General features: G+C 53.6%; 1 protein-coding gene across 1 annotated transcript in view; it reads left to right on the forward strand.

The window, feature by feature from the left end:
• FBLN1 (fibulin 1) overlaps positions 1 to 14,778 on the forward strand; it is a 78,230-nt gene extending 63,452 nt beyond the window's left edge. Inside the window, exon 17 of the mRNA XM_074375715.1 lies at positions 14,432 to 14,778. Coding sequence (XP_074231816.1) covers positions 14,432 to 14,571 — 140 coding nt within the window. The 3' untranslated portion in view covers positions 14,572 to 14,778. The remainder of the gene's footprint in view (positions 1 to 14,431) is intronic.
• Positions 14,779 to 15,056: the final 278 nt, after the last annotated feature.

Here is a 15,056-nt window from a genome sequence, read left to right on the forward strand (position 1 = left end):
CATGGTAATACTTGTTTTGCTGGGTTCTGAGGACCAGAAGGAGAGCACATATTGTAACGTAGCTGGGTAGGTTGTTGGAGGATCAGTGAGCCACTGTGAGGAAGCCATTTGCAACTGAAGAGCTGGTGAGAGCTTGGAGGCCCTGGAGAGGACAGGACAGCAGGCCAGAGGGAGGCACATGGGACTGTGCCAGGACTGTTAACCCCAAAGTGGCTCCAGCTGCCTGGGAGCTATTTAATAGGCACCTCTCGTGGCCTGGGCTGACGAGTCGGGCCCATGCTGAAGCGGGCAGGGTAGTAGAGGCCGTGCCTTCCAAGTTCTGTCATCCTTGAATTCTCTTGCTCAGTCAACAAGAGCATCCTGGATTCCTCCTCCATCCCATGCCCTATGCTGGGTGCTGGGGAGCAGATTTACACCCATGTTTGTCAGCAGTAGGCTCTGTCCCTGTTAACAGCTCAGCAGGAGAAAGAAGCGGTGTGTGGCAGGGCTGCCAAGTACAGTTGAATATGTTGTACACTGCAAAACCCCAGGGGGTACCATTTACAGCCTTTTCTTTGTGCAGTGCACAACCTACTCAACTGTACACAGCAGCCCATGTATAAAAGCTCGTGAGTAAAGATACTAGCCTCACTGTACCTCTGCTCCTGGCCAGGCGAGGCCTTGTTCAAAGCAAAGAGCTTGCTTGCCCAGTCATCATCAGTCATCCCAGCTAGCAAGGCCCAGATCATCTCTTCAAAATCATTACCTCTGAAGGGGTTAAACGTGTGCCGCTGACCCTGTCCTGCAGCCTGATTTGGAAAGCTTGGCCCAGGATCAGCACACATTACGAATGAGATTCAGAAATTCCACCTAAAAACAACAGCGCGGCCGTCCCTGCCAGTGATGAGTGATCGGCCCTGTCCCGGCTTTCACGGCAAATCCTGGGGATTAGGCACTTTCTCTTCTCCGGGAGGCACAGCCCCGTCACCCCGGGGCCACACCCTGGCCGGCAGCCAAGTTGTTTCCCGGGTGACGGTGCAGGGATGGGCCTCGCCTAACATCGCCCAGAGGCTGGCCGTGCACCAAGGGCAGGGGGAGGCAGAGGGCAGGTTGGGGTCTCCCGGAGGGGCGAGACAGGGCGCAAGAGGGGGACGACACTGACACTTCCTGTGCTCCCTGTGCTGGCCCTGTGGAGCAGAGCTGGGGTCGTAGGTGTCGTGCCCAGGGCCCTCCTGACTTGTAGAAACACAGCTGTTCTCCTTCCCAGGCCCTGTGTGGAGGGCTCTGGACACCGTTTCAAGATGCAGAAACTCCCTGAGGTTGGTCCCAGGCAGCCCCCGGCTCGGGTGGGACTCTCAGGGCTCAGTAGGGTCCACTGGGGCACAGCCCTGCTTTCGACCTCCCCTGAGGGATGCACACAGGGGCCATGGAAGCCGCGCTGGAAACCTCCCTGCTCTTGCCCTGGGCACCCCCCCGATGGTCTGAATGGCATTCGTCCAGGACCTTGGCCCCAGGAGGGACCCTGTGAAAGGAAACCTGTGGGGAGAGGCCCCTCTTGTGGCCTCCTAACCAGGCCAGCCCTGGGTCCTGAACCCTGAAATACTGCTGTTTTCACGAGACTCCTGTGGCCTCGCAGCCCCCACCGGCATCCTGGACCCAGGTCACCTGCACTGCTTCTCACACCTGCTGGTCCCCTGCCTCTCGACATCTTCTCCTGGTGGTGAGGTCCCACAGCACACCGCGGAGCCTGGCCAAGGCATCCCTCTCCTCTTGGCAGTGTGCGTCCACATCACGGGAAAATGTGCTCCAGCCACTCGGTTCCTGCAGCCGGAAGCCGGGAACCCTCTGCTCCCCGCCTCCCACCCCCACAGCCAGCTACTGCTGACTCTGCCAGGTTTTAAACCTCACCTTTCACATCCAGCCCTGCTGCCTGGCTGGAGAGATGTCCTCAGCCCAAGCCTGCCTGTCTCCTCCCCAGCGCCCCGCTCTTATCCCTTCCTCTCCCTTCCCCTCTGCTCCAGCCACGCCAGCCCACGCCCCAGACCCCAGACATTTCATGGCCTCTCCCTTCTCTTGGGCTTTAGCCATGACATTCACCTCCTTCTTTGGTAAGCTCCTAGCCACCCCTCAAAGCCCTAGTCAGCTATTACCTCCTCTCACGTGCCCTCCAGCCCCACACAGGCAGAGTGTGCAGCATCTTCCTTTGTGCTCCCAGGGCACCCAAACCAGCCTCTTTCAGGACTGTCTGGTGCTCTTTTTTCCAGCACATAATGTGCGTGCCCCCTGGAGGCAGGCCCTGCTCTGGGGGACACGGCAGTACCCGAGATAGACAGACAGACAGACATGAATCCTTAACCTCGTACACGTTTTATTCCAGGGGGTAGGAGCAGACAAGAAGCAAGTATAACATCTACACGGTCAGGTGGTGCTGAGTGCTGTGCAGGGGGCAGGAGAGGAGGGCGGGGAAGGCAGGGCGGGGGACAAGGAACAACTATACACCTGGTGGTCGGAGACTTTCGTCTGAGGCCTGAGGAGCTGAGGAAATGAACCATGTGGAGATCTGGGGAAGAGCTCCTGGCAGAGGCAACAGCACGTGCAAAGTCCCTGAGGCAGAGGCAAGCCTAGCATGTGATCGCAGGGAGGCCACTGTGTTGGAGCAGGGGCAGGAGGTGGAGGCTGGTGAGACATGGTCTCGAGGCCGTCATAACAGCTCTGGCTTTTCTGCTGAGCAAGGTGGGAGCCATGTGAGGGTTTTGGGACAAGGAGTGTGATAATCCAAAGTTTTCAAGGCTCTGTCTGGGTCCCAGGCGAGGCTGGGTACAGAGAGGCACTGGGGCTCTCCCAGCAATCCGGGCTGGAGATGACAGTGACCGTGTGGCCCCAGCAGGAGGGGCAAGCAGTAGACAGATTCCGGATATGGCCTGGAGGTAGCGCCAGGTTTTGCTGACGAGGTAGATGTGGAGGTCAGGATGACCCCATGGATTTTGACCTAAAGAACTAGAAGACTGGGGTTGTCATCAGGTGAGACAGGGGAGCCGTGACATGGCAGCTTTGCAGAGATCAGAAGTTCGCTTTGACGTTAAGATTGAGGGGCTCACTGGGAGGAGAATAAATGAGTGTGGGAGGCGTTAGCATGTGAATGAGAGTTGGAGCCAGAGACTGACTAGGTCCCCAAGGGCATGTGTGGAGACAGAGGACGCTGGAGACTGGGGGCCGTGGCCTCCTGTGCTCAGAGGTCAGAGAGATGCGAGGAGGCCAACTTGGAGGAGGAGGCCTTTCCAGGAGGAGGGGCCGTGAGCCTTGCCACCACTGCGGGGAGCCTAGTCAGATGAGGACCAAGGATTCACCATCGGATTCAGCAGTGCCCAGGCCATCCCAGTGGAGCAGGATGGAGGGAAGGCACACCGGATGGCGCACTGGAGGCTGTGCTGGGAGCTCCTTCTGAAAGATGTGCCGTGAGTGGGAACAGAGAAACACTCAGGCCCGTGGGACGGGTGCCGTGGTCACGGCACTGCGAGTTTTTGCTTGACTTTCTCTCCCACCGATTGTGAATTTCTAGTGGCAAGAGCCTACAGGGGGTTCACTTGTGCCATGCCCACCGCACCCCCGTCACCCTGTTTTTCTTTCTCACACACACACACCACTGCCCCCCCCACACACACACATCCTCTAGGATGCAGCCCCACTTGGCACCCAGGAGACTGCAGGAACACAGTCACCTGCTCACTTCCCAAGTCACCAAGGGGTTAACGTGAGCCCAGAGCAGTCTCTTGGCCTCTCCCGAGGTTCTTCTGGGGATCATCTGTGTCCAGAGTGATTTGTGACCCTCTTAGAGCTGCTGTTAGGAACCTTTTGAAAAGCCTTTGATATCACCGGTACATTCATAAATTCTTTTTTTTTTTTTTGAGAAAATGAAGTGTTTTAGCCAAACAACAGTAGAAGCACTTTGTGCAAAATTAGGAAAAAAAGAGTCTGATGATGATATGAATCTTCCGACGGCCTCACCTGACAACCATAAATGCACAAAGGACCCAGACACCCACTGTCAGCCACTGTCACGGCCAGCGCCCCCGGAAGCCCCGGGGTCGGGTGTTCTGCTGGGAATGGTCAATCCGTGCCTGAGGCCGAGAGCCCCACGTGTCGGGTCCCGATTGTCACAGTGGTCATAAGCCCCCGGTCCTTGCCGTGTGCCAGGCTCTCTTCCGGCAAGTGTACGGACACAGCATGTCACTTCCTCCTCATGCAGCCTGGTGGGTGACGGTCCCCGTTCTCCAGGTGAGGAGACTGAGGCACGGAGCGGGTTCCAGGCTCAGGGGGCACGGTGCAGGCGTGCACACAGCACGTGGGACTTGATGTGGCATTCCTGCTGCCGTGCCCTTCCTGTGTGACCGTGGGCAGGCCGGAGCCTTTCTCTTCCAGGTCTGACCCAGTTCTGAAATGTCTTTGCCTCTCTGGCAGCAGTGAACAGGGTACACAGAGTCGGTGCATAGTAAGTGTTCAGTCACTGGCTGGTAAAACGATTCTCTTTCTGGGGATTCCGTGCTGGAAGGGCCTGTGCGGGGCCTCGGCCAGGGATAAAGGGAACTGAAGACTTGGGGCCTTCACGCTGCGGCCCCGCCCAGGAGGCTGTCTCTGTCCCAGGTTGGCTCATGCTTAGACTTCTTGGAAAGGAAAGAAGAAGTGATGGTTCTCACCCAAACTCGGCGTTTCCCCTCCTTCTGAGATCCAGCAGCGACCCCACGGCTCCAGGAAAGGGTCTTGGCTCCTCTGGGGCCACTCGGCCACTGCCCCGCCGGTGGCCTCCAGCGCGTTCCCCGCCTCCTTGGTTCTCACCCTCTCGGGAAAGCTGAGAACAGAAAGCCTCCTCGTGAACCCCTCCCGAGGCCTGTTTCTCGCCAGGCCACCTTGTCCTTCAAAGTCCAGCTCCAGGTCAACTCCTTGGGGAAGCGTCCCGGGGGCCCTGCTGGGTCTGGGGGGAGCGTTTCCATTTAGTGCTGCCAAAGCATCTTTGCTGACCTGTCCCGGCCTCTGCGCCTGTCACCTGTGTCTGCCTTCCCTGGGGGCCGGGAGCACCTGCTGTGGGCACCCCAGCCTCCGCAGTCCGGGCTCCGTGCGCTCAGCTCAGCATGGGCGTGGGGTCCGGGGCGCCCAGGCTGCACTCACCCACTGCGTGCTGGGCAGGCCTCCTAATCCCTCAGGGCCTAACCGCCTCTGGAGGACGTAGCGCAGCCTCGACGCCTGGAGAGCAGAGGTAGGACCTGTCTCTGCTGTCTCCAGTCTTTAATTCTAAGTCAGGCCAAGCTGGCAGATGTGCTCATCTCGCCCTCCCGGGGCCTTTGCTCATCTTGGGGGATTGCGAGGGGTTCGGCATGGCTGGAGCACAGACAGTGATGAGAAACCAGGCTGGACGGGGCGGGGGTGCGTCTCACCTGCTGGGGGCCAGGGGTGGGGGGACGGGGCAAGCAGGGCTCCAGGCAGAGCCACAGTGCGACCCCTCACGGGATCTGCGTTCTGGAAGGCTTGCTCTTGCCGTGGTGGGAAGGTGCCTGGGGATGAGGAGGAAGGTGTGAGCATTCAGGTAGAAAGATGAGGCCTGAACTGAGGCCGGTGGGGTTGGGGGTGGAGCAGAGGAGAGTCTGGGGACTAAAAGGTAGAATTAGTCCTTTTTCATTGAAGTAGAGTTGATTTACAGTGTTGTCTTAATTTCTGGTGGACAGCATGGTGATTCAGTTATACATATATATTCTTTTTCATTATAGATTATTATAAGATGTTGAATATAGTTCCTTGTGCTATACAGTGGGACCTTGTTGTTTATCTATTTTATATATAGTAGTTTGAATCTGCTAATCCCAAACTCCTAATTTACCCCTCCCCACTTCCTTTCTCCCCTGGCAACCATAAGTTTGTTTTCTATGTCTGTGAGTCTGTTTCAGTTTTGTAAATAAATTCATTTGTGTCATTTTTTTAGATTCCACATATAAGTGATATATAATATTTGTATTTCTCTGTCTGACTTACTTAGTGTGGTAATCTCTAGGTCCATCCATGTTGCTGCAAATGGCATTATTTCATTCTTTTTTATGGCTGAGTAGTATTCCATTATATACATACACCACAACTTCTTTATCCAGTCATCTGTCGATGGACACCTAGGTTGCTTCCATGTCTTGACTATTGTAAACTGTGCTGTTACGAACACTGAGGTGCATGTATCTTTTCAAATTAGAGTTTTCATCTTTTCCAGCTATATGCCCCGGAGTGGGATTGCTGGATCATAGGGTAACTGTATTTTTAGTTGTTAAAGGAACCTCCGTACTGTTTTCCATAGTAGCTGCACCAGGTTACATTCCCACTAACAGTGCAGGAGGGCTCCCTTTTCAGAGTGAGTGGGTCTTGGTAGCGATTGAACAGGAGGGCTGGAAGCAAGTGGCCTGTGGAGGACAACCCCATGTGCCTGGCTGGGTGACCTGGGAGAAGGGCAGGGTTTGGGGGAGCAGGGTGAGTGGGGGTTCCAATTGCCCACCTGGGAGCATCTGGAGAGATGTGAGGGGGCTGATGAGTTTGGGTCTGGGGTGGGGAGGGACCCCAGCAGGTAGGTGCGTGGGGGCTGATGCAGGCAGGAGGACACACAAAGGAAGAGGAAAGAATTTCTCCTCGTCCCCAGCACAGTCACACTTTCAGGGGCTTCCTAACAACTACGCACGGTGGGAATGTTCGTGACCGCGTCAGGGGAGGAATCTGAACGGTGTAGTGCCAAGCTGACACTTCTTTTCATATTTCTCCCCAGGGGAGAGGTGGACCCTGGGGGTTGAGTCTTAGCCCATCCGCACTGTCTGGTTCGGCTCCCGGCAGACCTGCGGAGGGAGTGCGTTTATAGTAATCAAGAAATCAGGATGATGCGTTCTGCTGAGGCATGTTGAGGGCCATTTGGTATTTTAAATATGCAGCCCAGACACCTGTCCCCCTTCCTTCCAAACTCCTCCCTGGGTGTTTTTCGGGGCAAGAAGAGAAGACAGGGTTTCAGGAACTCCTTTCCTTCACTGCCAATTACTGATGTGATTACCCTGTAATTCCTTGCTGCGCTTTTTGCCTTTTATTTATGAGTCAGCCAAGGGCAGTGCATTCTGGAAGTTTCCTCCACACCACGTCACGCTGTGTGACGAGAGCAGACGCTGTGGCATGGAGGGAGCTGGGCGTCGGGGTCAGTGCCAGCTGATGGACGCCGTGCCCCGTGCGCTGTGTGGCCTGGGAGGTCAAGCCCGCCGAGCCGCAGGCTACTCCCCGGTGGAAGGAAGGTGATAGTCCTTCCTCCACAGGATTGTGGGGGGGACTGGACGGAGCAGTGGCCACATGGGCCCCGCAATTTCCACCCCCCACCCTGCTGTGGACCTCTTTCCCAGCCCACCAGTACTCGAGTTTTTTTGCTTTAGAAGTACGGGAGTATTTCTTCACCTTCTTGATTTTGTCCTTTTTGCCTTTGGTCTGTGCTGTTAATCCTGGCCCGCAGAGAGCAGGGTTTCCATCGAGGAGTATTTACTGAGATCTGCGTGGCGGTTTGCTTCTCTGCCCGGCGCGCTAGTGTTTGGCGAGACATTGAGGATCTCCTCTGAGCTCCCGGGTTCTCTGTTTCAGTGCCTTGTCCGCACAGGCTCCCACTTCCCCTCCCACTCTGCGCGGGGCTCTGCGTGGCGGCCACCAGGCCAGACAGCGACACCTGGCTCTCATGTCTCCCCTTCCTCCTTCCACATGGTCAGCGTCTGAAAACCCGATGACCTTTGTCTGTCATCCATTCCTCCCCAGCGCTTTCATTTCTGGGTGATAATTCTCAACTTGATAACCTGTGCTTGCTGCTTGGTCTTTAGTTTAGTCTCATGCGGCAGTTTGGTTGAGTGCCTCCTGTGTGCCAGGTCCTCAGTAGGGCCAAGGGTCTGCTATGGTCCAGGAACCAGAGGTACAGGAGTGAGCAGGAGAGCCAGTGCCACTGGCCTCTGGCCTCACATTGCAGTGGGGAGACTGGTGACAACCAAGAAGGCAAACGACTCTACAACCTGATCTCAGACAGCGATCGCTCCTTGTTCATTTTATGATGCAGACGTGTGACAGTCTTACCTCTGCCTTTTCTAACTCAAGTGATCTCTGTCTTCTGAAAAGCACGGTTAATTTCCACTGGCACGAGGTATCAGGCAGTCTCTTGATTTATCGTCTTGTTTGTAAAATACCCTCTGACAACCCTCGTCCACGCCGTCACACTGTCAGCAAGAATCACAGGCCTGTTGAGTCGGGGGCTGACCGCCAGGAAGACGGTGACTTGTACAGGGTCACATGGCTGGTGAGGAACAAGCTCAGGTACCCAAGGCTGTGACTCCAGGGCTCCTCACAGACGAGTGTCTCGAGGCAGAACCAGAGGACTCCTGCAGACAGCCTCGTGGCTGATTTTCATCCTTTCAAACAACTGATGGTCAGTCAGTTGCAACCTCAAGCAGCAGAAGCTTGAGGCTGGCTTCAGGGGCCCGGAATCCAGACCACAGACCCCAGGAGGCGACAGAGGTCTGTCACTGGACCCAGTGCCCCGTGTTCAGGCTCCTGTGTCCCCGGCACATCAGCTGCAGTTTACAAAGCAGAGACAAGACATGAAGGTGAAATGCCTGAGGGGACCTACATTTTTCAAAGGGAAAAAAAGGCTTAATTATATCTTTAAGAGGCACAGACGCGCCGAGGAATACCAGCAGTGTCTGAGACCCCAAGCAGAAATGCCAAGGATGAGGATTTGGAAGATTAACACAGTTGAACTCAGCATCATGGCCTTTTTTTTCCCCCCTGAGGCTCTTGAAAGGGAGGGAGGTAAACACCCCAGCAGGCGAGATGGACAAGGCAGGTGTGATGGAGCCGCGTCTCTCCCCTGTCCTGCATTTTGCTGCTGGAATGTTCATTCCGCATCAAGCTGCTCTCGCTCAGAGCCTTCAGGACAAAACTTTGTCTTCCTTCCTAGGTTGTAGGGCCCTCAAGGATCCTTCCTTCCTTCCTCTGCTTCCATCTCACTCAATAGTCGTAATGGGGCTCCCGCTAGGTCCTGCCCCAGACCCTGGGCTGGGGACAGTGGGACAGCAATAAACACAATGCAGACCCTGCCCCTGACGGGGGAGCCCTCCAGCACTGGGCAGATGGGGTGGGACATCCGAGGGGACCAGGTGGCCCCGAGTGGGGCTGGGGAGGCTTCACAAAAGAGAACATAGGCAGTCAAGCGGGTCCCCAGTGCCTGGCACACCGCAGATGCCAACCACACATCTGCAGTTGAGGGATGATGGAACTGGACCCCTGGTGGAGGTGCACTTTCTAATACTTGTGATGCCACATACGGGCGGCAAGGGTTTCTCTTCTTCCCTTCTTTGTTTCCCTGCACAGGGATGTTGGTGGTGGTGAGAGAACACAGGTCTAGAATCGGTGGTGGGAGGAAGCTAGGAGACTGCTGACCTGGATTCCCGGTTCTGTGAGCCTGACCAGGTGTGACGTCCCTGCAGAAGCCCTGCACCACCTCCTTAGCCTCATCAGCCTGTCTTGCCCCAAGATTAACACCGTTCCCAGAACTGGCCCAAACCTTTGTATTTTGACCGTTGTACATGTCCTGCCTGCCTCTTTGGCTCCTACTTAGTCTTCAAAATCCAATTTAAAGTCACTCCTTTGGTAGAATTTTCCTTAAACCTCCCCTCTGCAAAATAGCCTCTATTGGATGGATAGATGGGTGGATGGCTGGATGGCTGGATGGGTAGATGATGGATGAATGGATGGGTGGGTGGATGGATGTGTAGAAAAGATATGAAGAAAGAAGTGATATCAGGAGAAAGTTTGGGTTCAGAAAAGGTGAGGACAAGGAGGTGGAACTCAAGCTTGAACTAACCTGGGAATAAAGGGAGTGTGTTCACGTAAACCAGAGCTCCTGGGAAGTGTGGCTAGGCTGAAGTAGTGGTCAGGTCCACCGAATGGGCATGGCCTAGGAAGGAAGCCCTGGGTTGCCTAGGGTTACGGATAGAGTTGGAGACTCAATGTGGACTTCAGGTCAGAGGAGAGGGACAGAGAAGCTGCTTGTGGAGGGGTGGGAAGGGAGGCACATTCCCTGAGCACCTGCTGTGCGCTCGCATACGATGTCTTGTGTAGCCCTTGCCGCATGCCTATTTCTTCCGCCTTAATTGTTTTTCTTGTTAAATGCAAAGATCCCAAGAAAATCCAGCCCGGAATGTGACCTGCATCTGAAATCCAGCCTTGCGCCTCCTCCACCCCTTCTCAATGCCCTTTCCACCAGCACGGCCCTTTGCTTCCATTGGAGTTTCATTTGCCTTGGTTCTTAGTTGTTGACACTGGGAACAGGTAGCCAACAGCAGGGAGTTCTGGTCTTCGGCCATCGTGGAAGCTAACCCTTTTGAACTGCCCTGACACGACGCACTTACATACCTTTTCTACATATCCAGAGCCTTCCTCACTCGTGCATTTTTAAGTCAATTCAATAAAAATATTAGGCACTTGCTCTGTTTTTCAATCATAAGAATTCAGCTGTACTTTAACTGAAGGTCAGTTCACATTTCAATGCTGGGAAGCTTTTCAATGTCCAGCAGTCATTTCTGAGGGAGACAAAGCAAGATGGACCTGTGATGATTTTGTTTCTGATTTTGAAGTTTGCTGGGGTTTTTTTTCTTTTTTAAAAAATTTTTATTGAAGTGTAGTTGATTTACAATGTTAGTTTCAAGTGTACAGCAAAGTGATTCAGTTATACAGATTCATATGTATATTTTTTCAGATTCTTTTCCATTATGTTATTAAAAGGATTGAAAATAGTTCCCTGTGCTATATAGTAGGACCTTGTTGTTTATCTATTTTATATATAGTAACATGTGTCTGTTAATCCCCATCCCCTGATTTATCCCTTCCGCCCCTTCCCATTGGTAACCATAGTTTGTTTTCTATGTCCATGAGTCTGTTTTTGGTTTGTAAATAGAATTTGTATCATTTTTGAAGGTAGCTGGTTTTAATCTGTGTTTCACAGAAGAGGAAATAGAAATGCAGGAAGGTTAAATAACTAACGTGGGGCTCATCCTACTGACCCAGGTCAGTCGGACTCGAGCCCTGTGTCCCATAAAGCTGTGGGTCTCAGAGTCCAGCTAGAATGACCATGTGCAGCTCTCTGTCCCCCAGCTCAGCTCACTGCAGCTGCACTCTCCCTTTCTTCTCTGTCCCCAGACCAAGCCCACCAAGGGCAGCCCATCATTCTCTCTACCAATTTCCTTAGCCCAGTGCCCGGCACACGCAGGTGGGCCCAGAAACTTCTGTGGGTCTAAATTGCAGATGCTATCCAAGTGCCCACAGGCAGCAAAAAACTTTATTTAAATATGCATGTGCGGGATAGGATTATTTTATAATATTTTGTACTGTTTATACTTTATATATAAATGTATAATAATATATTTAATATATTAATATATAAATTGTATTTTCTATAAACTTATATATTTATATATAAATTATACTTTCTATATTTCCTATAAATTTATATAAATATGTTTATATATTTATATAAATATATAAGTATTTCTATAAAATAAGATATACAGATATATGCAGAAGTTTATTAAATATCAAATTGATATATATTTTATTTGTAATAGTATTTGTATATAAATTAGATTCTTGATCTATTTTAAATAAGTATATTTTTTCTATTATATGGTTATAATAGATTTCATAATTATACCATATATTTGCATATCATATTAATTTATGATATTTAGTAATATAACAATATATAGAAATAACTATATCTGATCGTAGCTTGCAGAAGCGTCCCCTGCACCTCTGTGGGTCCTCTGTCCTAGAATAGTTCTCAGGCTCACCCAGCGGCTCACCGCTTTCCTTCGCGCACCCAGAGCCCCTCCTGGCCCCGCCCCTCCTGGCCCCGCCCCTGGGATGGGTGGAGTCAGCAGGTAACCGAGGCCCCACTGAGGCTGGTGGGAGCCAGTGCTGGTCTCCGGCCTGGGGAGAGGAGAGGGTGACGCTGGTGGGGGGACTGCGGGGACAGGAGAGCATGCGGCCATGCTCCCCGCAGGGGCCTCGCCGACCCGGCCGGACTGTGCCCAGGGAGGGGCAGGCAGGAGTGGCCCGGTTATCAGGGGCCACTGGCAAGCCGAGGGTGCTGACAAGCCCACGTCTGTAGCCGGGAGCTGAAGATGTTCGAGACGTTCAAACAGGACAAAGCTCCGATGTCATCGCCAGGTGGGGACAGAGAAAGGGTGCTGACAGCCCGCAGAAGCCTGCGCTCACCTCTCCATCGGAGCTGAAGCCCTCTTTTGCTCAGAACAGCCTGGAATCCACCCCGCTGCGGGGTGTTTCACTCTGAAACAGAAGCCCAGGGAGTGAAGAGGGGGATGTCGTGCCCCAATTCCCCTTCTGAGCGTGAACGTGGTGGTCCTGACGGGGAACTGGCTGCAGGAGCAAAAGGCCTTCGCGCCCCTTCAGTCTGCTCAGAGCCCTCGCTGCATGCCGGACGGGTGCCACGGGTCTGCCTACGCTGCCCTGTGCACATTTCCCAAGTCTGCAGCGGGGCTATTTGTAAAAACTAGACTGGAATCAGCCATTTGATGCAGGAAACAATTGGGAGCTATTTCTCAGTAAGTGAGTGAGGAGCTGCAGGCTCTGAGGTGTTCCTGGTGGGCATCCTGGTGGTGGTGTGCCAGAACCATGGACTCTTTTCAACCCTGACTTCAGTGACGTCACGTGGGGAGCCTGAAATCGGCTGTGGAAGTCGTCAGATGGTATAACCAGGCAGCCAACTGTTCCAGTCCAGCCCTGCACCACACGACTGTGGGGAAGTCCTAATATCAAAGTGGTTGGGATGCAGGAGGGACCCTGGAGTCGTCCATCCCTAAATGTCAACAGCTATTGGTGACACCTGCTCTGTGCGAGGGACACAGGGAGGGGCACTTCCTCCAAGAAGCCTTTCCTGACTCCCCCAGCCTTCCTTCCTTACATCCATTCTCGTGCCTGCTGGACAAGATACAGGTATCTATCAGAGCCTGCACTCACCTAGATCCTCCACTGGCTTTGAAACCAGGATTCTATCAGTTTTCTCTGTGTCACCACTCCCGGTCCCTGTTGAATGTGTGACTGAATGTGGAGCTGAAGAGCTGAGCCCGCCGGTCTGGTGGGGAGGTGGCCCCGCACACACCTGGAGCTCACACCTCAGCAGACGCTGTGCTGGGGTATCTGGACCATGCAGCGCAGAAGCTCAGGGACACGTGTCATCATTTGCTCGCTGAGGAATCTGAAGCCCAGAAAGAGTGGTGGTCTTGTCATAGTCCAGTCAGAATGGTAGCACTCACCCGAGCCTCACCCGTCTCATCCCAGACACAGGAGCGTCCTCTCCATGAGCCTTTGGGCAGGTGCCCTGCATAGGCAGGCAGCGCCAGCAGGGTCTAGCCTGGAGACGTGGAGCTGCCAGGTGCAGGTTTAGGGAGAGTTACGGGATCCACTCTAACCCAATCTGTTTCCCTGCGAATCTGCAGAACGCCTGGGGCGGCTCCCTCTCCCACCCTGACCAAGCTGAGCTTGTCCGCCCTGCAGCCTTGGCAGGGGAGGCCACGGAGGCCTCTTCCTGCTGCCTACCCAGGTCCAGGCAGAACTCTATGCCACCCCCAGCGGCTTCACACAGCAGGTTTCTGCTTCCCCAGAGGGGACGCCTGTCACCCCTCTGCCACCTGTCCTCCTCCTGATTGCCCTGACCCATTGCCACTGCTCTGGCTGGACCTGAGCCACTTCTTGCTCACCTGTTAGCATGAACACTGAATGATGAGCTCACGGGTCACCCTTTTAAGAAGAGGTGTGGAGAGTGCTGGGTATGTCCCCTAGGGAATCGGGACATCTGTGCTCGGGTAGAGTTTCCAGGACCCCTCTGCAATCCTCCGTAGGAGGGATTCACAGAAGAGGATCACACTTGCGTTGTTTCTTCCCAAGGGTCAGAACTGGGCACAGTGGGTAGGAGGGAGGGGGACAGGTGTCCACTGGGCACCTACACCAGGCCAGGCCCTTTATCTAGGCTCTTAGATCCTCTGTCAGGTAGGCGATGGTGGGGGACGAAACCTGGGCTCAGAGAGAACAGGGGCTGGCATTGCCCCTCAGCCATCTGACTCCAAAGCCCACACACACAGGCTCCCCCACAGTCTGAGCTGCACACAATGAAAGGTTGCAGCCAGCTCACCATCACTCGTCCCTAGAGGTGGCAGCAGAGCCCAGGGGACCACTTGGAGGGAGAAGCCAGGCGGGAGACTCAAGCATCTGGCTCAGGTGGGACCTGACGCGGTCTCAGGCCTTCCCCAGCTCTGAAATTCCTGGAGGGGAAACATTTCCCACATCTCCACGTTGCTTCATTCCCTGCTAACTTCCAGAACACCTTCTGCTCTCTCCCCAGGTGTCGTGCGCCAGGTGCGGCCCATCGTGGGCCCGTTTCACGCTGTCCTGAAGCTGGAGATGAACTATGTGGTCGGGGGTGTGGTGTCCCACCGAAATGTCGTCAACGTCCACATCTTCGTCTCTGAGTACTGGTTCTGAGGGCTGGTGCGCAGTGCAGCCAAGTCTGTGCCTCCAGGCCAAGTCATTGCTGATAACGACTGTGTCCTGCCCCTGTTTGTACCACCCAGACATACCTTGATTTTAAGCATTTGTTTGTAGTGTTAGGCCGATGTGTATTAACCTGGGCCAGATGCATAAGTCCAGCTGATGTATTTTGGTGTTTGAATAATGAGTCCAATTACTTAACTGTTTGGTTGAAAACCTTGCTTATTTTTTTAATGCAAAAGTTAGATTTTGCTCCCTTTTTCTGCCTGGGGACTGGGCATTTTGCTAAGGACCAAGGGAAAAAAAAAGACATTTTTCAGGGGGCGGCTGGTCCAAATGCCAAGGGAAGACCGGTTCTTGCCCTGATTTTATGAAGCTGAACATTTGGTACTTTTTTTTTTTTTTTTTTTTGCCAGTCAGAGTTTGTACGTGCAATTCTAAGGACATGGCTGCCAAAGAATAGCATGTATGACAAATTC

The sequence above is a fragment of the Camelus bactrianus genome, chromosome 12, assembly GCF_048773025.1.
Source record: "Camelus bactrianus isolate YW-2024 breed Bactrian camel chromosome 12, ASM4877302v1, whole genome shotgun sequence".
In the NCBI taxonomy this organism is placed as follows: domain Eukaryota; kingdom Metazoa; phylum Chordata; class Mammalia; order Artiodactyla; family Camelidae; genus Camelus; species Camelus bactrianus.